The sequence below is a fragment of the Pyxicephalus adspersus genome, chromosome 4 (assembly GCF_032062135.1).
Source record: "Pyxicephalus adspersus chromosome 4, UCB_Pads_2.0, whole genome shotgun sequence".
Taxonomy (NCBI): Eukaryota; Metazoa; Chordata; class Amphibia; order Anura; family Pyxicephalidae; genus Pyxicephalus; species Pyxicephalus adspersus.
The window spans coordinates 51,273,859-51,296,680 of NC_092861.1; the positions used below are offsets into that span (position 1 = coordinate 51,273,859).

Here is a 22,822-nt window from a genome sequence, read left to right on the forward strand (position 1 = left end):
TTTTTGACAAATATGAAGCATCAGTTTATTGTCAACATGCTGGTCCGTATTTAAAAGGCAGGGATTCTATCACAGCGAACATGTCAAAGACACCTCTTAGTTCCTAAAAGTCATGTGTCACTATTCTCTGCATGCTTCAGAAGCAAGAAAGAAGTAGGTGTAGGACTTCATAGATCTCACAGCTTAGCTGCTGACAATAGATCATTTTGTTCTTAGCTGTAAAAGAGTTTTTTAGTCTGCTTAGGTTGTATGCTTTAGAAGAACAAGTGTGTGTTTGAAACCAGTTTGAAATCTGTAGCCTATGGACTACATTTTAAAGGTATTAATAAACCTGAATGCTTGTGGAACAGAAAGGCTCACTTTCAGACAAATAATAGAGGCTGCTGGTGTGTAGTGTTTTAATTAACAAAGTATTTGTAAATAAATACACAAAATTTGGTAACCTACCCTCACCTGCAGTTAATTTCTGCACTACTGCAGTCAACACCACCGCACTACCAATGTAGTCCAATGCCTTCCTTGAGCATTCCAGTCTCTTAAAAGCTAACTTTCAGAGCAGGTACACTTACTGGTTTAATGTAACATGAATTAGTTTTAAACTGGTGGGCTACAAGCATTGTGGAACAATTAATCCTAACTACAGTTGTTTGATTAATTCTCCATAACTCATTCTTGGATGAGAACAACATCCTACAGTGCAAGTTACGTAGGCAAAAGACAAGCCCACATCCTGCCCAGAGTTATACAAACCAGGAAGATTGATTATGTAAAAAATATATTGATTAAATTCTCTACTGTTTTTTGTATCAATACTTTCCCTGAATACATTTTTTTTAATACTTTTTTTTGGATGATTTTTTAAAATGATAGGGTCTGGATGAAAGGTTATTGTAGTTTTGGTAGTTCATATTTTTCCATAGATCAGACCAAAACCGGGGGTAAAAAAAGAATCAACAAATAAAGCAATAAATCCAGAGTGCAAATATTACTCATAGGTATTGCTTGCCCCCCGACTGACTTATCATGCTTTATTCTGCACTGTGGCCCTCTGTGCAAGGAGCTTGATAGATGTAGGGGTTTTCTTCCTCATGTCAGTGCTTCCAGTAAAGACAGTAAGCACATTTCCAACATCACCAAAACTCCTGAGGCTAGCTTTTAAAGGCAGTGTTCCCTATATCTCACACTGCAGATTTACAGCTATGAGGCTGTAGGCAATAAGACTGTCCAAGCACCCTCACATATCAGGAAATACAGGATTTTTCAGAAAGAATTTAACACAAAATGTACATTATAATCTGTGTTCACACCAAAATAAAGCAGTATGTGAATAGTTGTTTTTATATGCCTGTTGTTTTTTTTGCATAAGAAAGCATAGGAAGTATCGGTCACATTTGTTTTAATTTCTTCTACATAACTATTTTATAAATCTATATAAAGTATTAGTATTTGTGGGTTTGCTGTAGTTTAAAAACAGAAAAGCTCACAAGAACGCCTTTTTTTGTGTTACTGCTTAAACAGGTTATCAACTAGTTAAAAAAAAAACGTGGTAATGGGAAAAAGGAAACAAACCTTAAAAGGCACTCTGTTTGCATCATTGGTCATCAGACATCATGGAACAGCAGCACCTGGCCAGGTTGCTAAGATTCTTTTGAGCAGTGTGAGCACACTGTGGTTTAAACTGCAGTAAGAATTAACTACGGGTTTGGTAGCAGATCAATGTGGATTGAATGCACCACAGACTGATATAATTACATTGGATACATTTCTGCTCAGGAAACAAAGAATTAGAAGAAAAACAGACGGATTAAATAAAGCAAAAAAACTGTAGCATCCAAAACTACAATTTATTAAACACCCAGAGGATTATGACTTTACGGCTGCTAGGTCACTGTTGTTTCCTTGTGTTCAGTAGCAAATCCATCACAAGAGAATAAAAGGGTTCCTTATCTCATACTCATGGAAATGAATGTGTGAAAATCAAAGCAAGAGATAGCACTGCCAATTATAACTGCAAGCAGAGGAGGAGCATCAATAATATACATATCACTTTTACTAATCAGGGAATCTTTATTTTTGAGAATCCTTTGAGTGTTATCTGGAAAGATAAAAGTTACATTATTTGGTATTTAGGCAATGGGCACTGATTGTCAACATGTTTTTCAAATAAGTGACTCAAAGTATCCATCTCTCAGGTCACTACATCAATCTGCCAAGTCCACCGCTGTCGGGAAAGGCAAAGTTGGACAACACTCTAAGATGTTTATTTGGACCAGTGGCCGGTCCTCCTCATCATACAGACCAGATGAAAGAAGGTATGTGCTTGTTTTATTATAACTCACTTTGTAACTTTGCAATATTTTCTATCATGTTCATTTTTGTTATTATTGGCTGGAAAGTATGCTTATTTTACACATGTTGAAATTAATGCAGCTGTCAAAAGCTGAAATGATTTTAACCAATTAGAATAAAAGGAGTGAAATACTGTTTCTTAATAGGCTATAATAAAAATGTTGTTTTGATCATTTTAGGGGAAAATACATTCTCTCTACATTCTACTCAGGTTGTTGTAAGTTATGTTGATTTTTTTTTAAGTTTGTTAGTAACCTTTGTATTAACTCATAGTCTGCAGGTGGTACTGATAGTATTATATATGTTTGCTAATGGGGAACATAATGCTATTTCATTTTAAATGAACAAAGGCAACATGTAAACTATTTTTTACATTCTAAAAAGGTTACTTTACACCCCCCACCACCCTTTTCAAAAGCATAAACTAACCTTTGCTCATTCCATTCCATACTCTGCTAGGAGACCTGGCACATGAAGTAAAATACCTATAAAAATGAGCATGTGACTCCCTCCCTGTGATGGTGCTTAGTGCCTTGCGATTGGCTCAGCACATTCACATGGGGCTGAGGAAGTGTTCATTGCCCTACATGCCAGTTTGGAGCTTACACAGAGGTGTATTTTCCTCGACATAGTGGCTGATCAGAGCAGGATGGAAAGCAGGGAAAGTGAGTGCATTGTTTATTCAGGAGGAATAAAGTGAATTTTTCACTTTGTCCTGCATGTAAAAAATTAATGGACCTATATGTTTTATATATGCAATTCTTTAATGTGTTACAATGAGCTAAAAAAATATGAAGATATTGAACTAGGGGAGTTCAATAGTGCCTATTAAAGTATTTTCAAGTCTCAAAAACATGGCACTAGCGGATTTAATCTTTAAATGACTGTACTTCTATTAAGCAAATATTTCCTTCTATTCTATCCTATCTGCCTATTTCATACACGCACACATTAATATATACAGAATAATTATTTGGAGTCCTATGACCACACCCTTAGATCCCCTTTACCCAACATGACTATATAAACATTAAATTATCACATTACTTTCAAAAAAAAATGTTGTAAAACCCCTCGCCTTGCTTTCCCATCTTTTTCCATACTCTCTACTTCAGGTCAGTCAGCAAATGTCTTCATCTGTCATAGTCTATGCAAACACCAGTGGTTCTATAGTAGCTTTATAAGTAGCCCACAGTATATTTCTCTAAAGACCCCAATGGAAAAGCTGTATCCCTGCAGTGTTTTGCATTGGAAGTGATATTTCAGTGCCTGTCACACAGCATCCCATTATCATCAGTGTGTTATGACTGTATCTCTGTGTATGAGCATGGGTGAAAAAAAGAAAGTCCATGAAAACCTTTACAAATGCATGACATTCTCTTAGCCATTGTGATGCATGGAAAATATTACTCTATGTAGTACTCTTGACCCTTGTACAGCCACAATAAGTGAATACAAAATCTCACATTTTCTTTCACACAGCTGTGTATCATGAATCACCACTATTATCCTGTGGTCAGTTGTCAGCTACGTAACCAAGCATAGTGATTGCAAACTGCTGTTTGAGCTTACAATTATACGTCACAGTTCACAATTTTGTTCAGGTAGCAGCAAAGCTCATAAATAGCCATATCTAATGATAATGTAGAAAATAAATGATTGGAGAAATAGGCTTTGTTATTATATTTCTTCTGTTAGCTTAGCAATGTTTTATCTACAGCTTTAAATTTTAATGTATTTAAACTTAGAAAAAGAAAAAATTCCAAGGTTGCATGCAACATTAATACAGCAGTATAGGCTAAGATTTAGAAGGACATTACATTAATTTGTAAGAAAACCAGCATGGTTGTATATATGTATTACTGAGGTAAGTTTTTAAAGGTTAAGTTTGCTCTTATTAGCTTTGGATGTTAAAGAAACATTTGCACCATTAGTTGGTCTTAATGGGAACTGATGATAATACCAAAAGTATAAAATATATGCAGGTCTCTAACATCATTAGTTTTTTGAAGACTTAGGTTCAGATATAAATGTTGAAAATGCTGTTCTTTCAATATGTCTAGATGTTCAAAAAACATTTTGGAACCTGTTTTCATGGAAGGTAGATAAAATGGCCACATGTATAGATAGTTTAGTTTCCTTAGACTTTCAATTTAGTATAAGTGATTAAATTGTTAGTCTGCCATCCACAATGCAATATTCTGTTGAAATATGAAGTTAACCATATGATGGGCACTCTGGGCATGTTCAGTGTTGTGGTGCATTTACCGCTTTCTTGCTTCAGGAAATACTGCTGTATGGGGGGACGCTCCATTTAATGCAGAGGAGTAACAGGTTTGACCACCCAATCACAATAAAGTTTGGGAGGGCTGGCAGTGTGTTTTGTGATTCACATTTTTTTTCTTTTTATAGGGCAATTTTTTTATTTTTTCCTTTTTATAGGTCCATTTATTTTTATTTTTGTTGTGGTCACAAAACACACTGCCAGCCCTCCCAAACTTTGTTGTGATTGGGTGGTCAAATCTTTTGCTCCTCTGCACTACATGTGGCATCCCCCCCATACAGCAGTATTTCCTGAAGCAAGGTAGCGGTAAATGCACCACAACCTCACTGCCGGTGTGAAATAGCCCTTAGTTATATAAAGGCATAATTGTTTTGTTTTACAAGCTTTTCTCCTCTTTTTCTGTACATATATATGCACTTCCTATTATTTTTCTTTCATAAAATCACTACAAAAATTGCAGGCTGAATCTCTGATGCTTGGACCCACCTTCCCCCTCTATAGTTCAGTTCTTACTGATATCCTGGCACCGAGTTCACTGATCATATACATCCTGCAAATAACTTGAGTAGTACTGTGCAGACTCATTCAGTAGATGTTTGTAAGATATAAACAAGCAGCATGTGTAAGGATCTCTGTAAGCACTGGACAATGGAGGGGTGAGTTAGTTTAGTCAGTGTAGGGAAGAGGAGACTTAAAGCTTCTTCATTTAAATATAGTTTTTCTCTGACCCCCCTGGAGGTCTAACTATGTCCGTATTTTTATGTCAAAAGTGGTACATTGTTGCGTGGAAATTTGTTGTTTACTATTTTAGGCCTGTAATTCATAGGAATAACTCCTGAGTATGATAAAGTTTGAAACACAAATCATAAATTAAAATATATTATAAATAATTATAAATAATTTTAAAAATAAAATTATAAATAAAATCATTTTTAATAAAATATTTAAAAAATTTATTTTTTTTTTAATTTGTTCAAACAGGTACAATATTAGAAAAAACTTTTGGATTTATTATTTATGACTTGGATTTATTTTTTATAACTTTATCACTGTGATGAATGTTTTAAAAGCAGATTACAATGTAATTAAATTTACCACCAAGCCACACCTCCACAGCGTACCGACACTTCACGTATCACATCGATCACACCGGAGATGTGATGCAGAAGCCGGTCGGGGATCACTGAGGACGCCATTCGATCGAGGGGAGCAGGTAGGATTTTTTTTTCCTACCCCAAGTGTAGCTCAGGGTTACCACTTTTGGTATGTAAAAGTCACCCTGAGCCACACTTGGAAATACTGCCAAGGGGGTTGAAGCTCAGACTTGCTACTTATTTTCCATCAAAACGTGGCAGCAGATGACCTGTGTGTGTATAGCAGAACCTAACAGATTGGTAATATTGACCCCCAGGCAGCCCTCTAAGGCTGCTGGTGCTCAGTTTGTGGTTCAGAGAGATTGAAAATCTCTGTGGAGGGTGAAGCTGAAAGGAAGATTGTCACAAGTATTATCAAATTTAATTAGGAGGACCATGACAATTCAATAAATTATATGCCCAAATATAAGCACAATAATAGGAAGTATAGTGCAGAAATTCTTTCATTGTAAGAACTGATCTGTCTGTGAGGTCAGGAAGGGATATTGTATTTTCTTGGTGTAATCTGACTGTTATGGTTTTAGAGGGGGTGGAACTTGATGGGCATGTGTCTTTTAAGTCTAATAAATATTTTGTCAGCACCTGGTCAGCACCAGTCCTCACTGGACACCAGTCACCCAATCTAACACCGCAGTCGTCACGTGTAGTAAGCCCCCACTCAGCCTCGGCAGACAGGTTGCATTTCCCAGCACTCGGATATCCCTAGGACTTACTGTGCAAGGGATGGTGTCTGGGGATGGGCTGGCTGCAAGTCAGGAGCCCACAGATAAACAATACAAAAATACTAGGTGATCCAGAATACAAGCCAAGGTCAAGCTGTGTAATCAGTCTATTAAACAAGGTACAAGGAAGTAGGCACAGGCAGAGCCAGGGTCACAGGCAGAGGTCGGTCCAGGCTGAGTTCAAGAAATGTCTGGGAACAGGCAAAGGTCAGCAACAGAAAACACACTAAACTCCCCAGCAGAGCCCAGCTAACGCTACAACCAGCAAAGGCAATGGGAGCAGAGAGACTATAAAGCCCCAGCAGCCAATTGCAGCGCAGGACTCAATCAGGAACTACTCTGCCCATTAGTCTCAGCACAATCCTCTTCAGCTGCACGGTCTCAGAGCAGGGGATGCAGAGGAACCAATCACATCCAAAGGGAAGCTGGAGATGCACCGGCTGCAGTGCAGCGGACTGACAGCTATTTGCCTGATCTTCCCTGCTGCTGCAAGGGATGCTGACAAAGAATAAACATGATGTGTTGTCCTGTGGCAGCCAACAGTACGGGATTGCTGCCTAGATGATTGTCTCCTAACATATTTGATAAATTAGTTTGAACCTGAAAGGAAGTTTGTCCTATCCTGTGCACCGCCTAAAGACTGCATTTTCTATAGCAGTCAGTAGAATAGTGTAGGTACCTCTTGGTGTCTGGTTTAGTGCCTGTGCCATCGGCAGTCTATAATAATACAGAAGTGTCTTAAACTGAAATACAAGCCTAACACCCAATAGAACTGACATAATAATTATTGACTTAATAATAATATAAATACATTTATGAGTAAACACATCACAGTTGTGTCTTTGAAATCCTCACACCCCAGTGCTTTCATATGTAACAATGAGGAGAGAACCAATTGAACAATATTCCTTTGCAAAACACTGGCCAGCCATGGCTTCACCTAAAATAATGCTTTTAAGAAAAACATTTCCTCTGTCTGTGATTTTATGCTTACAGCTATACCAACCTATACAAGTATAGCGGGTGTTTTTACTGACCCTTTTACAAGCTGAAATATGATGATATACCCTTTAGGAAACCTGTTCTTTATTGTTGGTCCTCTTCTGATGATTTTTTTTTCTTTTACAAAGTCTGTTTTTAAAATGTGTGTTTTCACTGCATCATGATCTTTTCTGAGCTAAGGACTGATCTGCTCCTTTGCAAAGATCTGATAAGACATTCATGCCTTCACCTGGCATTTTCTGTATGAAATTCCTAGCCAAAAAGCCAACAGTACAATGCGTGTCACTGGAATTTGTCCTTTAAATGAATAAGCATATGACACATTGAAGGAGTGTGTGCCACCTGAATTCTGGCTGGATTGGTATTTTTGTTATGATAATGAAGTGGAAATCTTAGTGTGAATACACATTCATACATCTAAATAGTTACATAATATATAATATTTAGATATAAGCATCAATAAGAGGCACTAAAGCAGTGCTGATCCAAAAACAAATCATCTTAAAAAAATATAAAACTGTAATCAGAAAATTAGATTAAAAATCACCTTTTTGATTTTTTTTGAAAGCTAAGTCTTGTTGAAAAGTGCAAACATTTTGAGCCCAATAAATGCTCTCTGTGTGAACTTCTAAATCTGTTTTATCGTATAACTTTACAGATTTCTAAGCTATAAAATATAGTGTTTATTTTAGGAGATAGCACATAATTCGGGTTTGTTGAGATATTAGATTAAGTGCAGGCACATGAATAAGCGGAATGAGAAGATATGGATAATTCTGATACAGGAGAATACTTTAAGCAATTGAACAAGTGAGTGGTTAATAAAACTGAAGAATGAGTGATAATGAAGGAGAATGGGTGATAAAGAGAATGTTTTTATTGACATGCAAGTCATGCAGAACTAACTCCCAACTCTGACAACTCCTGTTTGTGAAATGCAAGACTCAGGCCACTCACATGTGAAGTTGTGATGCATGCAAGGCTTTCCCTATATACCAAGATGACTACATAGGACAGACTTTTGACATTAAGAATCACTACTGACAAACCAAGCTGAGCATTGGTATGTGAGACTGGCTACTGATGCAGTATAACATTTGACAAGTACACATGAATATCAGAGCAGTGACTAGTAGGTACTATACTTTGACTAATAATAGTAAAGACATATATAGAACTTTTTAAAGTCCTTACTAGATATGAAGTCACTACTGAAAATGTGGGTGCACAGCCCTGGCAAGTAGTTATTGAAGACTTGAATGATACCGCACAGATGGTAAAAACTTGCAGCTGGAAATATCACAAATGAGCTATATCAATCCCCTCAGCTGAGTGACTTCAATTTAAGCTGAAGGTAAAAATACAGTTTACTTTTGAGGGCCAAAAACCTGGCTTATATTTAAGTATATATGGTAAGTAGTGGTGATTATAAATGTAATTCCTACAGAAGAAATCAGAGGAGCTCAATATGAATGAATAGTGTAATTGGTGTAAAGAAAGTTATGTTTTATCCCTGTAATACCATCAGAACACAGTAGTACACTGCCTGAAATTTTCCAGTTCACCTAATGTTCAGATGCTTAGAAAATATTTGTTGTTTAGACTTCACACAAGTAATTGTACATAATTTTTTTTTAGTCCTAATGCCCTACATATATTTAAAGTTGACCTTATTTATTTATTGAAATCCAATGTCTGCTTATGTGGCTGTCATCCTTACCCTCGCAAAATGTCTTTATTTAAAACTGCATATTAAAATATTTTAAAAACTGACTTATGCAACTAACTAAACTTTATTTGTAGTTTTAGTATTTTGATTTACATATACTTAAATATATCCTTGGATTATGGGTTATATTAAGTAAACATCGGACATGGCTTCCCTTTAATGCGTGGCTATTTAGTTGTTGACGTTGATGACATCCGCTCAGGCTCATCGTGAGTATAATTATTCGTCTCTTTATTAAAACATGGAAAGATCCCACATTAAATATCAATGGGGCAAATCTGTTATTGCATATATGAATTAGATTATAGTAGTCACAATTAATTCAATCTAAGAGCAATGCTGGATGGGCCCTTTTGCATTCCACAAATTTTCTAACACTTTTATTAAAACATAAACAATACAATAGCAATAAAAGTCTATGTGAGGACACTTGTTATGAGGGTTTTGACCTTCACTTGTCTATACCATCACACAGGTGTTAGATAATGGGAAATGCATTTCCACTAAATACCCATTTTTATCAGTTTATTGCAGTAATGTGTAGTGTTTTCTTCTGCCTATTACTGCAGTGCATGGCAATGTGAACATTACACTGTTCTGTGATGTCATTTACTGTACATGGTACACCAACACAATGATAGCAGCGACTAATGCACTACAGCGTCACAATGCATATTACATGAGGTGTGTAACCAGTATTGTGCATGTTAAAGCAGACCTGAATTCTTTCTTTGTCCCAGATGCTTTCCTATCCTGGATTCTTTCTTTGGTGCAGAGAAACCACAGGGGGCTGCCACCTTCTTCTGCCTTTGTCACCTGATCTCGTAGTGCGCAGTAGGAGATTGGTTAACGTTTCCTCCTGTAAATGTAAAATGGGTGCATGTATGAGATCAGCACTTCAGTTTTTTACACTGTGGGAAAAGCGATATCGGGCATGCACAGAAGGAGCAGGAGCAGCTCTGAAGCCTCCTTGGATACATAGCTACAGTTATAAGTATCCCAGGAGGCTCCAGGCTTCCAGCACTAGTGAAGACATAAGGGTAGGGGAATTTTTTTATATATAGTTACATCCTTTTACATAAAGTGAAAAATGTGGTAATAGGTCCACTTTAAGGTGCACTGCCAGTCAATAAAACTGTTTTTGAGCTCTGCACACCTTATTGCACAGTAATGTATTGCTTTACATAAAGGATAACTTGAAGAAAACTTAAGTGAAGGTAATTTTAAGGCATTTTCAAACAAAAATCAGACAACTAGAGCTAATACAGCTACAGCATGTGTACCTTTACTATGGAGATAGTCAGCGCTATTGGATGATCTCCATAGCTATCTATTGGACTGTGGATTTGTAAGATTAATAAAATAATATTCATGGAAGACCTTTTGTCGACTAGTAACGCCACAGAGAAGAAGTTCCACAATACCAGGTTCTACTGGATGCAAATTCCAAGACTACCCAGAATACAGAATCAATATTTCCCAGGTGACGTAGGACATTGGTCCCCAACTTTTTGCATGTCGCAGACTACAAAATTTATAGACTCTGGATCGCACATGTGCGGGGAGCCGTGTGAAACTTCCCCCAGAGTGACATCATGATGCCAGAACCTGCCCACTCAAGAGACACCACCCATCCACCGCCCTGAGCCTGTGATGCATATGGGAGATATGGTCCCAAGCGGGGTCCTTCTCCTGACCACCAAAATTTTCTCAGGTTGGGGACTGCTGATGTAGGGTAAAGTATTATGTACATAGATGGCTTGTGTTAAGTCCTATAACCCTTGATAATGTCCATTCTCACTTTTTACATCTGCAATTTGGAATTCTCCTTAATTCTCCTTAATGAAATTGGCATTAACCCCTGCACCCCCATTGATCCCTAGACTATCCTACCCATCTATCCCCATCCCCCTTTTTGTTATATCTCAATCTTAATACTGCTGTTCTCAGTTATTTCCATACTCTCTAAAATTTAAATTTTCTTTGTTTGATTGTACCTTGGTTAATTAAAAATTAAATAAAAAATGCAAAGAAAAGTATACAGCAAAACAGTAATAGAGAAACAATTTATTTTCCTTCTCCTACTTCTCAGTGTCAACTGATGTTTAAAATACAGTGAAAATTGTAGAACAATAAGTATTCAATAAACAAAAAAATATTTTTGTAATAGTATAGATTCAGTAATATAATTCAAAAAACAGCAAATAAGTGTTGTTTTTAAAGTTTACAACAATTGGTTAATTAAAAAGAATGAGAACTTGCAGCTGGAGGGGGAGCATTCACTTTGATTATAGTCATGTACCATGTGTGCTGTTCACCCATTATTAGGAAATGACTGTATCTGATTTTAATGAACTTCCGTACACTAATGGCTATGTCAGATGGGTCCTCTTTGTGCCATGTCTGAATGAACTAAAACAGCAACAATTAAATTATGTAATATTTGTTTCAATGTTCTTCACCAGCATGAATCCAGGCAAGCATGCTAGCAGTTTTGGTATCCTATTAAATTTCTTATGCATGTGAATCACTGAGTTTACACTCACAACACAGTTGTTAAACTGTTTGAAGACTTGTAGAGATGTAGAGGTATGAGCACACAGCTTAAATCATCTTATATAAATACATGTTTTCATATCAGCAATTTTTTGATAGCTATTCCCTACAACAAAAGAACAGTCAAAAACCCAGTGCTCAAAAGTAAGAGTTTGATTTGCATTGTAATGAGTAAAATAAGTATTTGATCCCCTATCAACCAGTCTGAAGACTGGCTAGGCCACTCCAGGACCTTCATGTGCTTCTTCTTGAGCCACTCCTTTGTCGCCTTCGCCCTGTGTTTTGGGTCATTGTCATGATGGAATACATGGCCCCATCCATTGTCCCTTTGATGCGGTGAAGGTGTCCTGTCCCCTTAGCAGAAAAACACCCCCAAAGCCACAGCTGCAATCATTGATAAGATGCCCAGCAAAGGAGAAGCTCCTGACATTGTAATAAAAGTATCTCTTACAAATGATAGATTTGTTACAGATACAATTGTATCATTGGTAAGAGATACTTATAATACAATGTCAGGAGGTTCTCCTGTGCTGGGCATCTTATCAATGATTGCAGCTGTGGCTGCATTCATTGAGAAGAGTGTGCGATCTGAGGGGCACTAAAGGTTACCTAACCTGTAGTGCCCAGGGCTGGCAGAGGATCCTCCTGTTCGGCGAGAGCTCGACCTCAGAAGGTCGTTCTCGCTTACATTTTTAGTAAGCAAGAAAGGCCCGATTCACAGCGAGATTGAACCTAATATTCTCGCTCACTCATCCCTATCCTGCTTTTTGTTTACATCCATTGGTGTCCTGGCTTAGCTTGAACTAAAAAAGTTCCATAGACTTACATGAGGGTAGGCGAATAGGAACATACTTGTAACTATGTTCTAGCCCCATAGAAGTCTGTTGAGCTGTAATGCACAGGAGCAAGCAGGACATTACTGGATGCAAACAAACAGTGAAACCACAGCCACCAGGTCTTAGTAAACACCTGTGGAACACAGAGTAGGTTAGTTATAAGTCCAATAACACCTTAAACTGAACCACTTTGGGCCCTAGGAATTTTATTTGTGTTGAAACACGTATTTTAGCAAAACATATACCTCCTGCAAATGAAGAGCATTTGTAATTTAAACATGGCAATATATAATGAGTAAGTAGGTCCCAAACCTATGAAATTATGTGTGCAAAGCAACTTAAAACTAAAATACTAAAATTGTTCATGGTGAGGCTTTAAAGACTTTAAAGCGTACCTAAACTCAGAAATTTCACTTTTCATAAAAGTGTAGACAACCTTTTTATGTAAAGTAAAAATTCTGTTTGTTTGGGGGATTTTTTGTAGGTGCAACACCCTTTTTTTTTTTTAAAAAAAAGGGTGCAGCACCACCCCCTAATTCTCAACCACCTAGGCGATCGAGAATAAATAGGGTGCTCCTTCTGCGCATGCCCAAGCATCTCAGGCATGCGCAGAAGGAGCTTTTTCAATCAAACAGAAAAATTTGCCGATCTCATGCATGCGCAGTAGTTTTTCATCCTACTTCACCCGATCTCGCGCCTGGGTAGGGTGATGTAGGATGAAGAACCAGGAAGAAGAGCAGAAGATAGCAGCGCCCTGAGCGCGGGGCCTGATGCAGGACAACCCCCGAGTGATCAGACTGCGCTGGGGGATTCAAGGTAAGTGTTTTTTGTTTTGTTTTTTTCAGTTTAGTTCCTCTTTAACATCAGTTTAAATTGAATTCTACATTGTGGTCCTAGAATGTCTCCTCTTAATGTAATGCGCCACAGGGATAACTAATATATTTAGCTAATAATCATCTATGTTTAAATGTGCATCTATGTTGCACAGCTATGTCTACATCCATGTTAGGTGTGCTAATGGGCGCGCATAGGGGAAAAGGGGTTCTTTACTTTTTCTATTATTAGAGTTTATTTTTTTAAGACACATTTTTTTACTGCCTTTTATTGCTATCACTAGAATGCTGACAACTGTCAAATAGCAGCACTGAGGTCACAGGTTATCTTTAATGTGACATCTTGGATCTGTGAGACCCTGATGTCTCTCTAGCTTCATGCCCTAGAAAATCAAGCAAAAACTATGCTTAATCTGCTTTTTTTTTTCAAAGTTAGAGATGCAGGGGGCTTTACAGCTTTCAGCCCAGACGTTTTCAAAGCGAAGCCAGGAGCCATTAGTAAAATGTTAAACAGGCTGGGTAAAAAGCAAAAAAATAACGGTCTTCACTCGCCATTGATGAGTACATAAGCATGTGTGACAGATAAATTAGCTAAAATATTCCAGAACAGCCTGTACCCTACCAGCATGCTGCACAGAAGGACTATTCATCAGTAGAGGCCTTTTTACAGAGGTATGATTCCTCTTTACTGAGTCAAAGAAAGATCTTCCTAATTAGCAAATACCATAAGCTTTGCCACCTAAAGAACTTTAGGTCCAACTTAGCAGACCAGGGGGCATGTTACACCTCTGCAGAGAAACCACTTTTTTAACACAAAGAGCATGAATCTTCTCCCAGGGGACCAGATTGCTTTGTAAAGTACGTAAACTGTAAGATTTCACACACCTTTAGTTTTGATGAACATGGATTGTATTTAGTTGATTTAATTGGAAAGCACAATAAGCATTTAACAATCTCAGTTGGCACAACTATTTCTCCTATAAGGTCTAAAATAACTTTGTAATTTGCTGAAACAGTAAAGTGAAGGGACGAGAAGAAAATAATTTGAATTACTAATGGTTATCAAGTGAATAATCAGCAGGTAATTTTGCAAAGTCTTTAATTAAAAAAGTTATCTGCTTCTTACAGAAAAGTTGTTACAATAAAGTTCAGACTTTAGTACATTGTTCTTGCATTAAGTTTGTCCATATTGCACAGCTCTAAAACGGACAACAGGTATATTCTGGAGGATTTACTAAACCCTTGGCATAACCTGTACATTCAAGATCCTTTACTAGTGTGATGGGGGAGTCAGAGGCTTCCTACTCTTTTGTACCCACACCGCATTTCAGTAGGTGAAGCCTCACACAAGATAAAATACCATCAGTGAGGCAATATGTAGGACCGAACTTGGAAACAGCTTGTGGCAACGATGATTTTTCCCATGGCTTGTCATATGAGTTACATAAATATAAGGTACTACAGTAAGCATAACCTTACTGTGAAATAACTGAAGCAGGATCCAATTAAAAAATAAGGTAGCAACACATTACCTAATGTAATTAGATTTTTTCATAGGACAGTTTTTTTTTCCAAAAAAATTAAGTTGAGGAAATATTAGTGGCAGTGAAAAAGGTCTGGATTAAATGTTTTTTTTAGTTCATCTGCCTAAACTTTAGCTTTAAAGGTGCTAAAACAATTTCCCTGCAAATGAACACTTACTTTTCTTGCTGCCTGCACAACTAAACACCTCTCCTTTGATGAGAAATGGTCTCCTAAGGCCTGCAGAAAGCCAACATTTATAGGACTGCCAATCTCCTGTGTCCCCAGGATATAGTGGTTCCTCCACTCAACATTTATGTCACTACTGTGTCTTATGGATTTGATATGTTTACACTCATCTTTTGCAATCAAATCATTTTTGCAACTTTAGTTTTAGGGACAAGGTCATTATAAATATTGCAAGTGATTATCAAGAGACTCATTACTGCACTCAGAGATTTTATGCCATGCTAAAAGAACTCCATTTACATATCAGCTGAGTCTTCAAGAAAAGCACATCCAGTTCCAATATTCAATTAATGTGGCAGATTTATTTATGCCCACTTGTTTGAGACACAGGGCCAGTTTAGGAGGCAAATGTGCTTGGATTTGGATGTAGATACCATTTAGTCAATACTCTACAATTTTGAAAACATTGTTTGGGCAATAGGGTCTTTAAAACCCTTTTACATTTTCTCTAGGCTGTTTTGGTATAATAATGCACAATGTTGTAAAGCAGCCCATTCTTTATAAATATGCTGCCAACACACAGAACCAGACAGAATATCGAGTAAGACCCTTTTACCCTATTTATTTTATTGCAGCTTAGTGCTGTATTTTATTGTACTGTGACGGCAAAATGTTGACTATGGCCTGAGATCTGTGCCTTAAAGCAATAGTTTGAAAGTGGCTTAAAGCCCCACTCTAGCCATTTTCTATTGTAGGTGCTGGATAAATGTTGGGACAGGGGATGTATAAAGTTTGTTTTTAGAAAAAAAGAAAGTAACAAGACGTACAGTGTTCTCCCCAGCCCCTTTTAACTGGGTGCACCACCCGGCACTTTTCAGTAGCCACCCAGCTGCTTTTGGATAGTTACTGAAAAGTTGGGTCACAATACAGGGGCTGCCACCCCCCTACAATTTCTTCCCACCCAGATCAAAAAGATTTCTGGGTTGAGCACTGGTATAGAGTAGGAATATTGTCAGAGACACACTTCTGAAAAACACATGAAAAAATCAATTTTGCTTGATCCTGACTCTCTCATCCAGCAAACACTGGGGGCTGCCAGGCATTTGCCTGGTCATCTAAACAAATTCCATGATACAACAAACAGGTCCAGGGTCTGTTAATCAAAATGCTTATTCACTGAACATTAACCACATTCTATACAGACAACAGCAACTAATGTGATCCATTTTGCACAATACATCTGATACATTTTGCTTCTTCCTAAGGCTAATGTGCTATGTAAACCAGCACTGGTTGCCTGCACCTATTTAAACACAGGGCACCTGAGATCGCAATAGCCTTGTGAGTAAAGTGACATGCATTGAGGTAGTTGGTGATGTCTATATGGAATGCACCCTTCTATTCACTAAATATACTTTCAGTTAAAAGCAACCTATATTGGTGCTTCTGTTTATTGTTTCTTGGAACTGTCAGTCACACAGCTAACCTTCTGTCTAGAATTCTGCCGCTAGCTTTCATCAAAAGATCATATAGAAGTGAGTGACCCATCATAATCATATCAAAAGTACATAGTACTTTAAACTTTTTGCTCTAAAATAAATGTTTTAGGAATAACACACCATGGATGGTTAAAGTGTTTCCACTTCAAGAGTACAACCTTTATTGTTGGAATCTTGATATGCTACTATCTGGATCAATTACAGAATATAGACCACAGCCATGTGTATATACTATTTCAGATGCTTTAACTTTAGTGAGGGGTTTTTCCCACATTTCCTTTTATAATGTACAGGTACTGGGTTACATACGAGATAGGGACTGTAGGTTTGTTCTTAAGTTGAATTTGTATGTAAGTTGGAACAGGTACATTCTTTTAATAAATGCATTTATGACAGATGTTTGTCACAAAATATTATTAGGTAGTGTGATGTCAGTTACTGTGTAAAATCCTCACTGTAAGCTAATCACAAACAAAACAAAAAAAAAAACAAAAAATATGAAACCTAGTCATTCATTAACTTTGGGAGCAAGCTTTGTTTTGATATGCAAAAAGAAACAACTACAGAATTAGTCTTGGTCATTAAAGAGTTAAAAGAGCTTGCAGAAGAGCTCAGTCTCAGCTGTGTTTTGCTAAAGATTTCTTCTGCAAATCATGCAAACCACCCCTCCAAGCCTCCGTCCCGCACAGGAACGAACAGGGTAAGCCTAGTCATATCTAGGAGTCGTCCGTATGTCAGGTGTTCTTAACCCGGGGACTCGCTGTATTTATCTTCAATTACAAACTATGCATGCACATGCATGTATTCCTTTTAAATGCGGTTTTCTTCCCTTGTCCATTTGCACACCAGCTACAAAACTTTTCCTGTCCAGTCCGCTTAGCAAATTTATCATTCCACAGTATTGATTGAAAGTGGTTTAAATGAGCACTTCACAATTCTACAGACTGACATTTATTGATGCTGAGTTTCATACAGAATCTGGTCTATCTATTAGTTAATTTTATTTCCCCAATATTTACCACACCTTATTAATCTTTGTAAACAACCAAAATAAGCATTTCTGGTGAAGATTTTTAACACCTTATGGACCTTCTATGTTATTTGCAGCTATAGAAAGAAAATATAGCAGAATGAATAAATAAAATTAAATTATATGTGTGACCGTAAAAAGTATTGAGGTTTTTGAATCATTGCCTATTGTGTGTAATGCTATGGGCTATGGCTACATAAAATCAAGAAAACATAATACAAATGATACATCAGCTGTATATTTATTCGTCTAGAATGATCTCAGCTGAGCTCAGCATGGCCACAGAGCTTGTATGGGGGGAATTATGCAGTTCTGGTGCATACNTAATCTAATTACAGCTAAGAGTCTGCATAAGGAGTAATGGCTTACAATATGCAAATGCTTCCCATGAATCAGTGAGCATCATGTAAAAAAAGGAAATGCAAGTCAGACGCCTCCTATGAGAAGGGAGAAGTACCCTGCAGAGAATGCTGATTCTAGTACATAGATAATGTATAATTTTCAATAATAATTTTCAGTAGCACTAAAAATGTATAGTTGACAATCGAAAATCTGACTATCGATATTCCCTTTCCTTTAGTTTCAGGCATGAATTTTATATTGCATTTTCAATACAGGGACTGCAGTACACCATTTGGCCACTAGTGTTTTCATGGCGCTGTGCTGCAGAAACAGCTGTTAGGTCTTGCTTACTACACTAAAAAAAACGTCGAGATGTCCCTGCTGCCATCTCCCTAGAACTGTGCCTGATGTTCACGGGTGCTGTGAGAGGAAGGCTGGCCTGTGTGTGGAGGTAATTCCAGCACTCCTCCGGTCCTGAGGTTGCCGGGTTTTTGAGTGTTAATTGTTAATAATTTTTTCCATTTCTGTCAAACTGTCTAGTTAGTTGGGCAAAATAATAATGCAGAAAGTGTGATGGAAGGAATTTTCAAGTAAACAGCATGTTGATCAAATAAGTTTTGATACATAATTCCAAAAGTCATATGCATGGCTGAAAAAAAGTATATGCATGGCTGTCTGTGGTCAGTATTAAAATGGATCACCACATTTTTATTATTATACAGAAAGTTTGCTAAACCTTTCAAAAAATTAAATATGTTTAATTTTTTGTTAAATGTTTAATGGAGGTCTCCTCCGCTTCTGCTTTAACTGTTGAGGTGGTAAAGATTGAAGGGAAACCTGCAGCCTCAGGAGATACATGCATCACATATTCCAGAAGGCTGCAGACTGCTTATAATGTGCAACAAAAAAAAACAATTAAAACATTTTAAAAAACACTACATTATTATTTATATAAAATGATTAGCCACCTTTTTATATAGTGTTAAAATTTGGATACATGAGTTTAGGAAGCTTTCCGTAATGGATCCAGATAGTAGCATATCAGGATTCCAACATAGGCTTGATATTGTACTACCCTGCCCTTTAGTCCAAGAGAACACTTCTATTTTCATAGTATAGTTATTATGACATTGCCTTTATCATGTACGATTGCCTGATCACTACTAACCCCTTTGTTAGCTGCAAACACCTTATAGAGTCATAGCGATAGCCTTAATGAGACTAAAATACAGCATTCCACAAAGCCATACATTTTATACAATATTAAAAAATTTTGATGATCATGCATTGGGGAGACTGGCTTTAAATTTGTAAGTGACCCCCTAGCCAAGGGAAGATTAGTAAGGGAAAATACAAAATGCAAAGCCACAGGTACATATTAACAAAACAGGTGAAACAGAAAAAGCCATAGTTAATGGATTATTTTTTTAATTTTGTAGGTTGTCACATCTACCTCTTCCTCGCTAAAGCACAGTCGCCCCTCTCCTATGCATGTGGGCAGTTCTGCCTCCTGTCTCTTCCTTTGTTTCTCTTTGTGTGCGGTGGCCCCATGTCACCAGTGTTTATTTCCTAGATTTCTGGTTCTTGACTCCTGGCTTTTCTTGCTTGCTGCCTGCCTCGATCCCAGCCTTCCTTGACAATACTTCCGCCTCGTGATTTGGTACAGTGAATCATCCTGCCCACCCTGATGTGCCCAAGAGCCGCAACCTGGCAGTAACCAGCAGCACAACATCCTGGTTCCGGCTCTGGGGGATAGAGAGGACTTTCAGATCAAAATGTCAGAGATAATGCAACCTTTTCTGTGCTTCTTCATTTTCCACAACATTTATGCTAATTGGTTTTCTTGCCATGGCATACCAAATGCAAATGGCACATTAAATCCCTTAAGATGACAATCTGCTAATGGGTAAGTACATGGCTTAATCATTGCATACCAAGTAGGTGATCCTAAGAGAAAGCAGTTCGAGCCAAGCAGAAATTCACATTTATTGATACCAGATGTTCTATATTGACTTTTTTCTATGGTTAAGTAAAATTGTCCTTGGTCAAATGCAGACCTTATTGGTCCAAATGACAAAACCCAAAACACAGTAAAGGTCAGGAATATCAAGAATTTTAAAACAAACCTCTAGTCATTATGTTTTTAATAAAAGGGGAGTAGTAAAAATGTTAACAGTGTTTGGAAGGATAGTGTTAAAAGTCACTCAAAACTCATTGACATTGTAAAGTATGTAATATTTTTACAGACCCAAAAATTAATTATGCAAATCCTCAATTGATAATATAAAAATAAAAATGTTTTTTTCTAAAAGTGAATGTTTTTTCAGCTCCATGTTGTTGCCTAGAGTGAGCTTCCTGATAGTATCAATAACATGCCTGTGCAAAACCAACAAGTGCTTATAGTGGACTCCACTGAAAGTGCACTGGACAGGCTAAAAGCACAATATAATTATTCGGTTTGCTGGGATTCCTTGAGCCATGAGCAGTTTGTACCTTTTGGGTCCGTTACATTTGACACCAATGATCTTTTTTGCTATCTGTAAGGATGGGATTCTTCCCAATGGCGAGAATTTGAGAAGTCTTCTTCCTACTGACCTCCTCTCTAATGTACTGTGGGATGTGGATATAGTAATTATAGCAGGATTTTTCTAAGACCTGAAACTTATTTCAAGGGTTAACCATGTTAAAAAAGTTGTAGATCCTAAAAGTTACTTTAAAGTAACATTGGCCTGTTAAATATTATATATATTTATATATATATATTTATAAAAAGTTTGTAGGGTAAGAAAAAAAACAATTAAAATGCCTTTCAGATTCTATGGTTTTCACCCTATTTAAAATAAAACATGCCCTGGGCAAATCTTGTTTAAACATAATCTTGGTAGGCCTAATGTTCAGGAAATCTGGAATGTTCAGTAGCATTTGTTCCCTCTTTTTCCTGCAGTCTAGCGATAGGTAAACCTGGCAAAATACTGTTCACGGCCAATTCCACTGAAATCTTTAGGAGGCAAACTTTTAATTCATTGCTTTTATTTCATTCCTGTTTTTAAGGTGAATAGAACAAACTACTGGTACAAAGGCATAGGGAGGCACTGCCATGATGGAGAAGTACCAAGACCAGAACAATTTAGAAAAAATACCACACGGTAGGCAGAGGGTCTTTAGGAAAGCAACGTTTAATTTACACAAATCTTTTAACCAACATGTATCAACATGTTCACAGCCATTCTTGTTAGGAAGTTAGGGAGGTGAGGGTTAAGGGCAAACTATACAGGAAAGAACTTTTCTATGGAAGAACATCTGTTCTAGAGACAGAAATTCATGCAAAACTTTGTACAAATATCATCATTTTACTAAGCAGGTATACATACATTTTAAAATCTTTTTTTTAGATCCATAGAATAAAAATATTATTGTTCTAACCTGCTAATAAAACTGCAATAATTCCTGAACAAAGAAGTTTCTCAAAAGTCCACCATAAGTGGAAATAAAGTCAATTCACCAAGAGTGCAATGAAGCCTACAGTGAATGTGTGTGTACTACTTGAGTATTTCCGTACCTTTCAACTAAGTTTTTGGAATATATTCTAAGTATGACCATACATTTATGGGTTCTCTAATGTTATGACATGTATGCATATCCTCATATTCAGGGATTTACCACATTTCTTCTGGGGTTCATGTTCCACTAATTATTTACTGCATGTAGGCTATTTATAAAACAGAATTCAAATTTGTTCAAATAATATACAAGGTTCAGCTATTTGTGTATGCCTTAGCATATAGGAAGACCTTGCTATAACTGATAAAGCATGAGCCAATAATTTTGTCGTAGTTAAATCGAAAAGCACAGTTTTATTTACCAAAACAAGTTCATTTTAACACTTAAAAAATGATTCACTAAAAAATAATGATATAATCTACAATCCATGGTTTGGTATAACTACAGGCAAAAGCATAAATCATATGAAAGTAAAACTGCAAAGATCTCACAAAGGATTTGCTAATGTCCATTTATTATTCAAGTAGTAAAACCTGCTGTATAAATTATATGAATATTCACCAGGATGTATTCTTTATATATGTCCTACATTTTTAAACATCACAAATTTCAGTTAAAAACATTAAAAAGAATGAGAAAATTGTTGTACTGATTTTGTTTCCCTTAAGAGACATTACTACATTTTTATTTTCTTATTCTCAGTTTGTTAATAAACTGGGAATAATGCAATCACATACAAAGTAAACCAAAAGAATTCTGTAATACACACACCATATGGTTCTGTCCACCATCCCAACCCAGTACTGCAGACTTGTAAACAAAACCGGTATTCTTGGGTGGGGATCACATGTACAATCCACCCAATGTCTCTCACAGTGCAGTACTCTCTGTCTGAACAATCAATCACAATGGATAAGAAGAGAAGTGTGTTCCCCTTACTAGAGTTTTACAGTGAAGGTTGAGCCACCTCTCTAATTAGGTCTAAATTGAACATTCAAATCAAAAGAGGGAAAGAAAGATCTATACCTCATAATAACTGTTTGACACTTCACAGTATATGGGTAACATTGAGGTAAAGGCTGTATTTAGGTAAAAATGAGTATATTAGTAATAAAAATAGCACTACACATAGGCTAAATAGGATGTCTGGTCATTAAGGGTACATACCCCAGGTCAGGAACACTTTGAGTACTCTAATCAGTTCTAGGACTGGGTGTGGGGGGATATAGGTGACCCCAAAAGAGACATATAGTCCAGGAGGGTAGATTTTTTTTT

At 37.0% G+C, this 22,822-nt stretch overlaps 1 protein-coding gene across 3 annotated transcripts in view; it reads left to right on the forward strand.

Moving 5' to 3' along the window:
- Positions 1-22,822, forward strand: part of KCNMB2 (potassium calcium-activated channel subfamily M regulatory beta subunit 2) — a 209,381-nt gene that overhangs the window by 173,857 nt on the left and 12,702 nt on the right. For all 3 annotated transcript variants that reach the window (XM_072408131.1, XM_072408130.1, XM_072408129.1), the window contains one exon: positions 2,193-2,312. In XM_072408131.1, coding sequence (XP_072264232.1) covers positions 2,257-2,312 — 56 coding nt within the window. In that variant the 5' untranslated portion in view covers positions 2,193-2,256. The remainder of the gene's footprint in view (positions 1-2,192; positions 2,313-22,822) is intronic.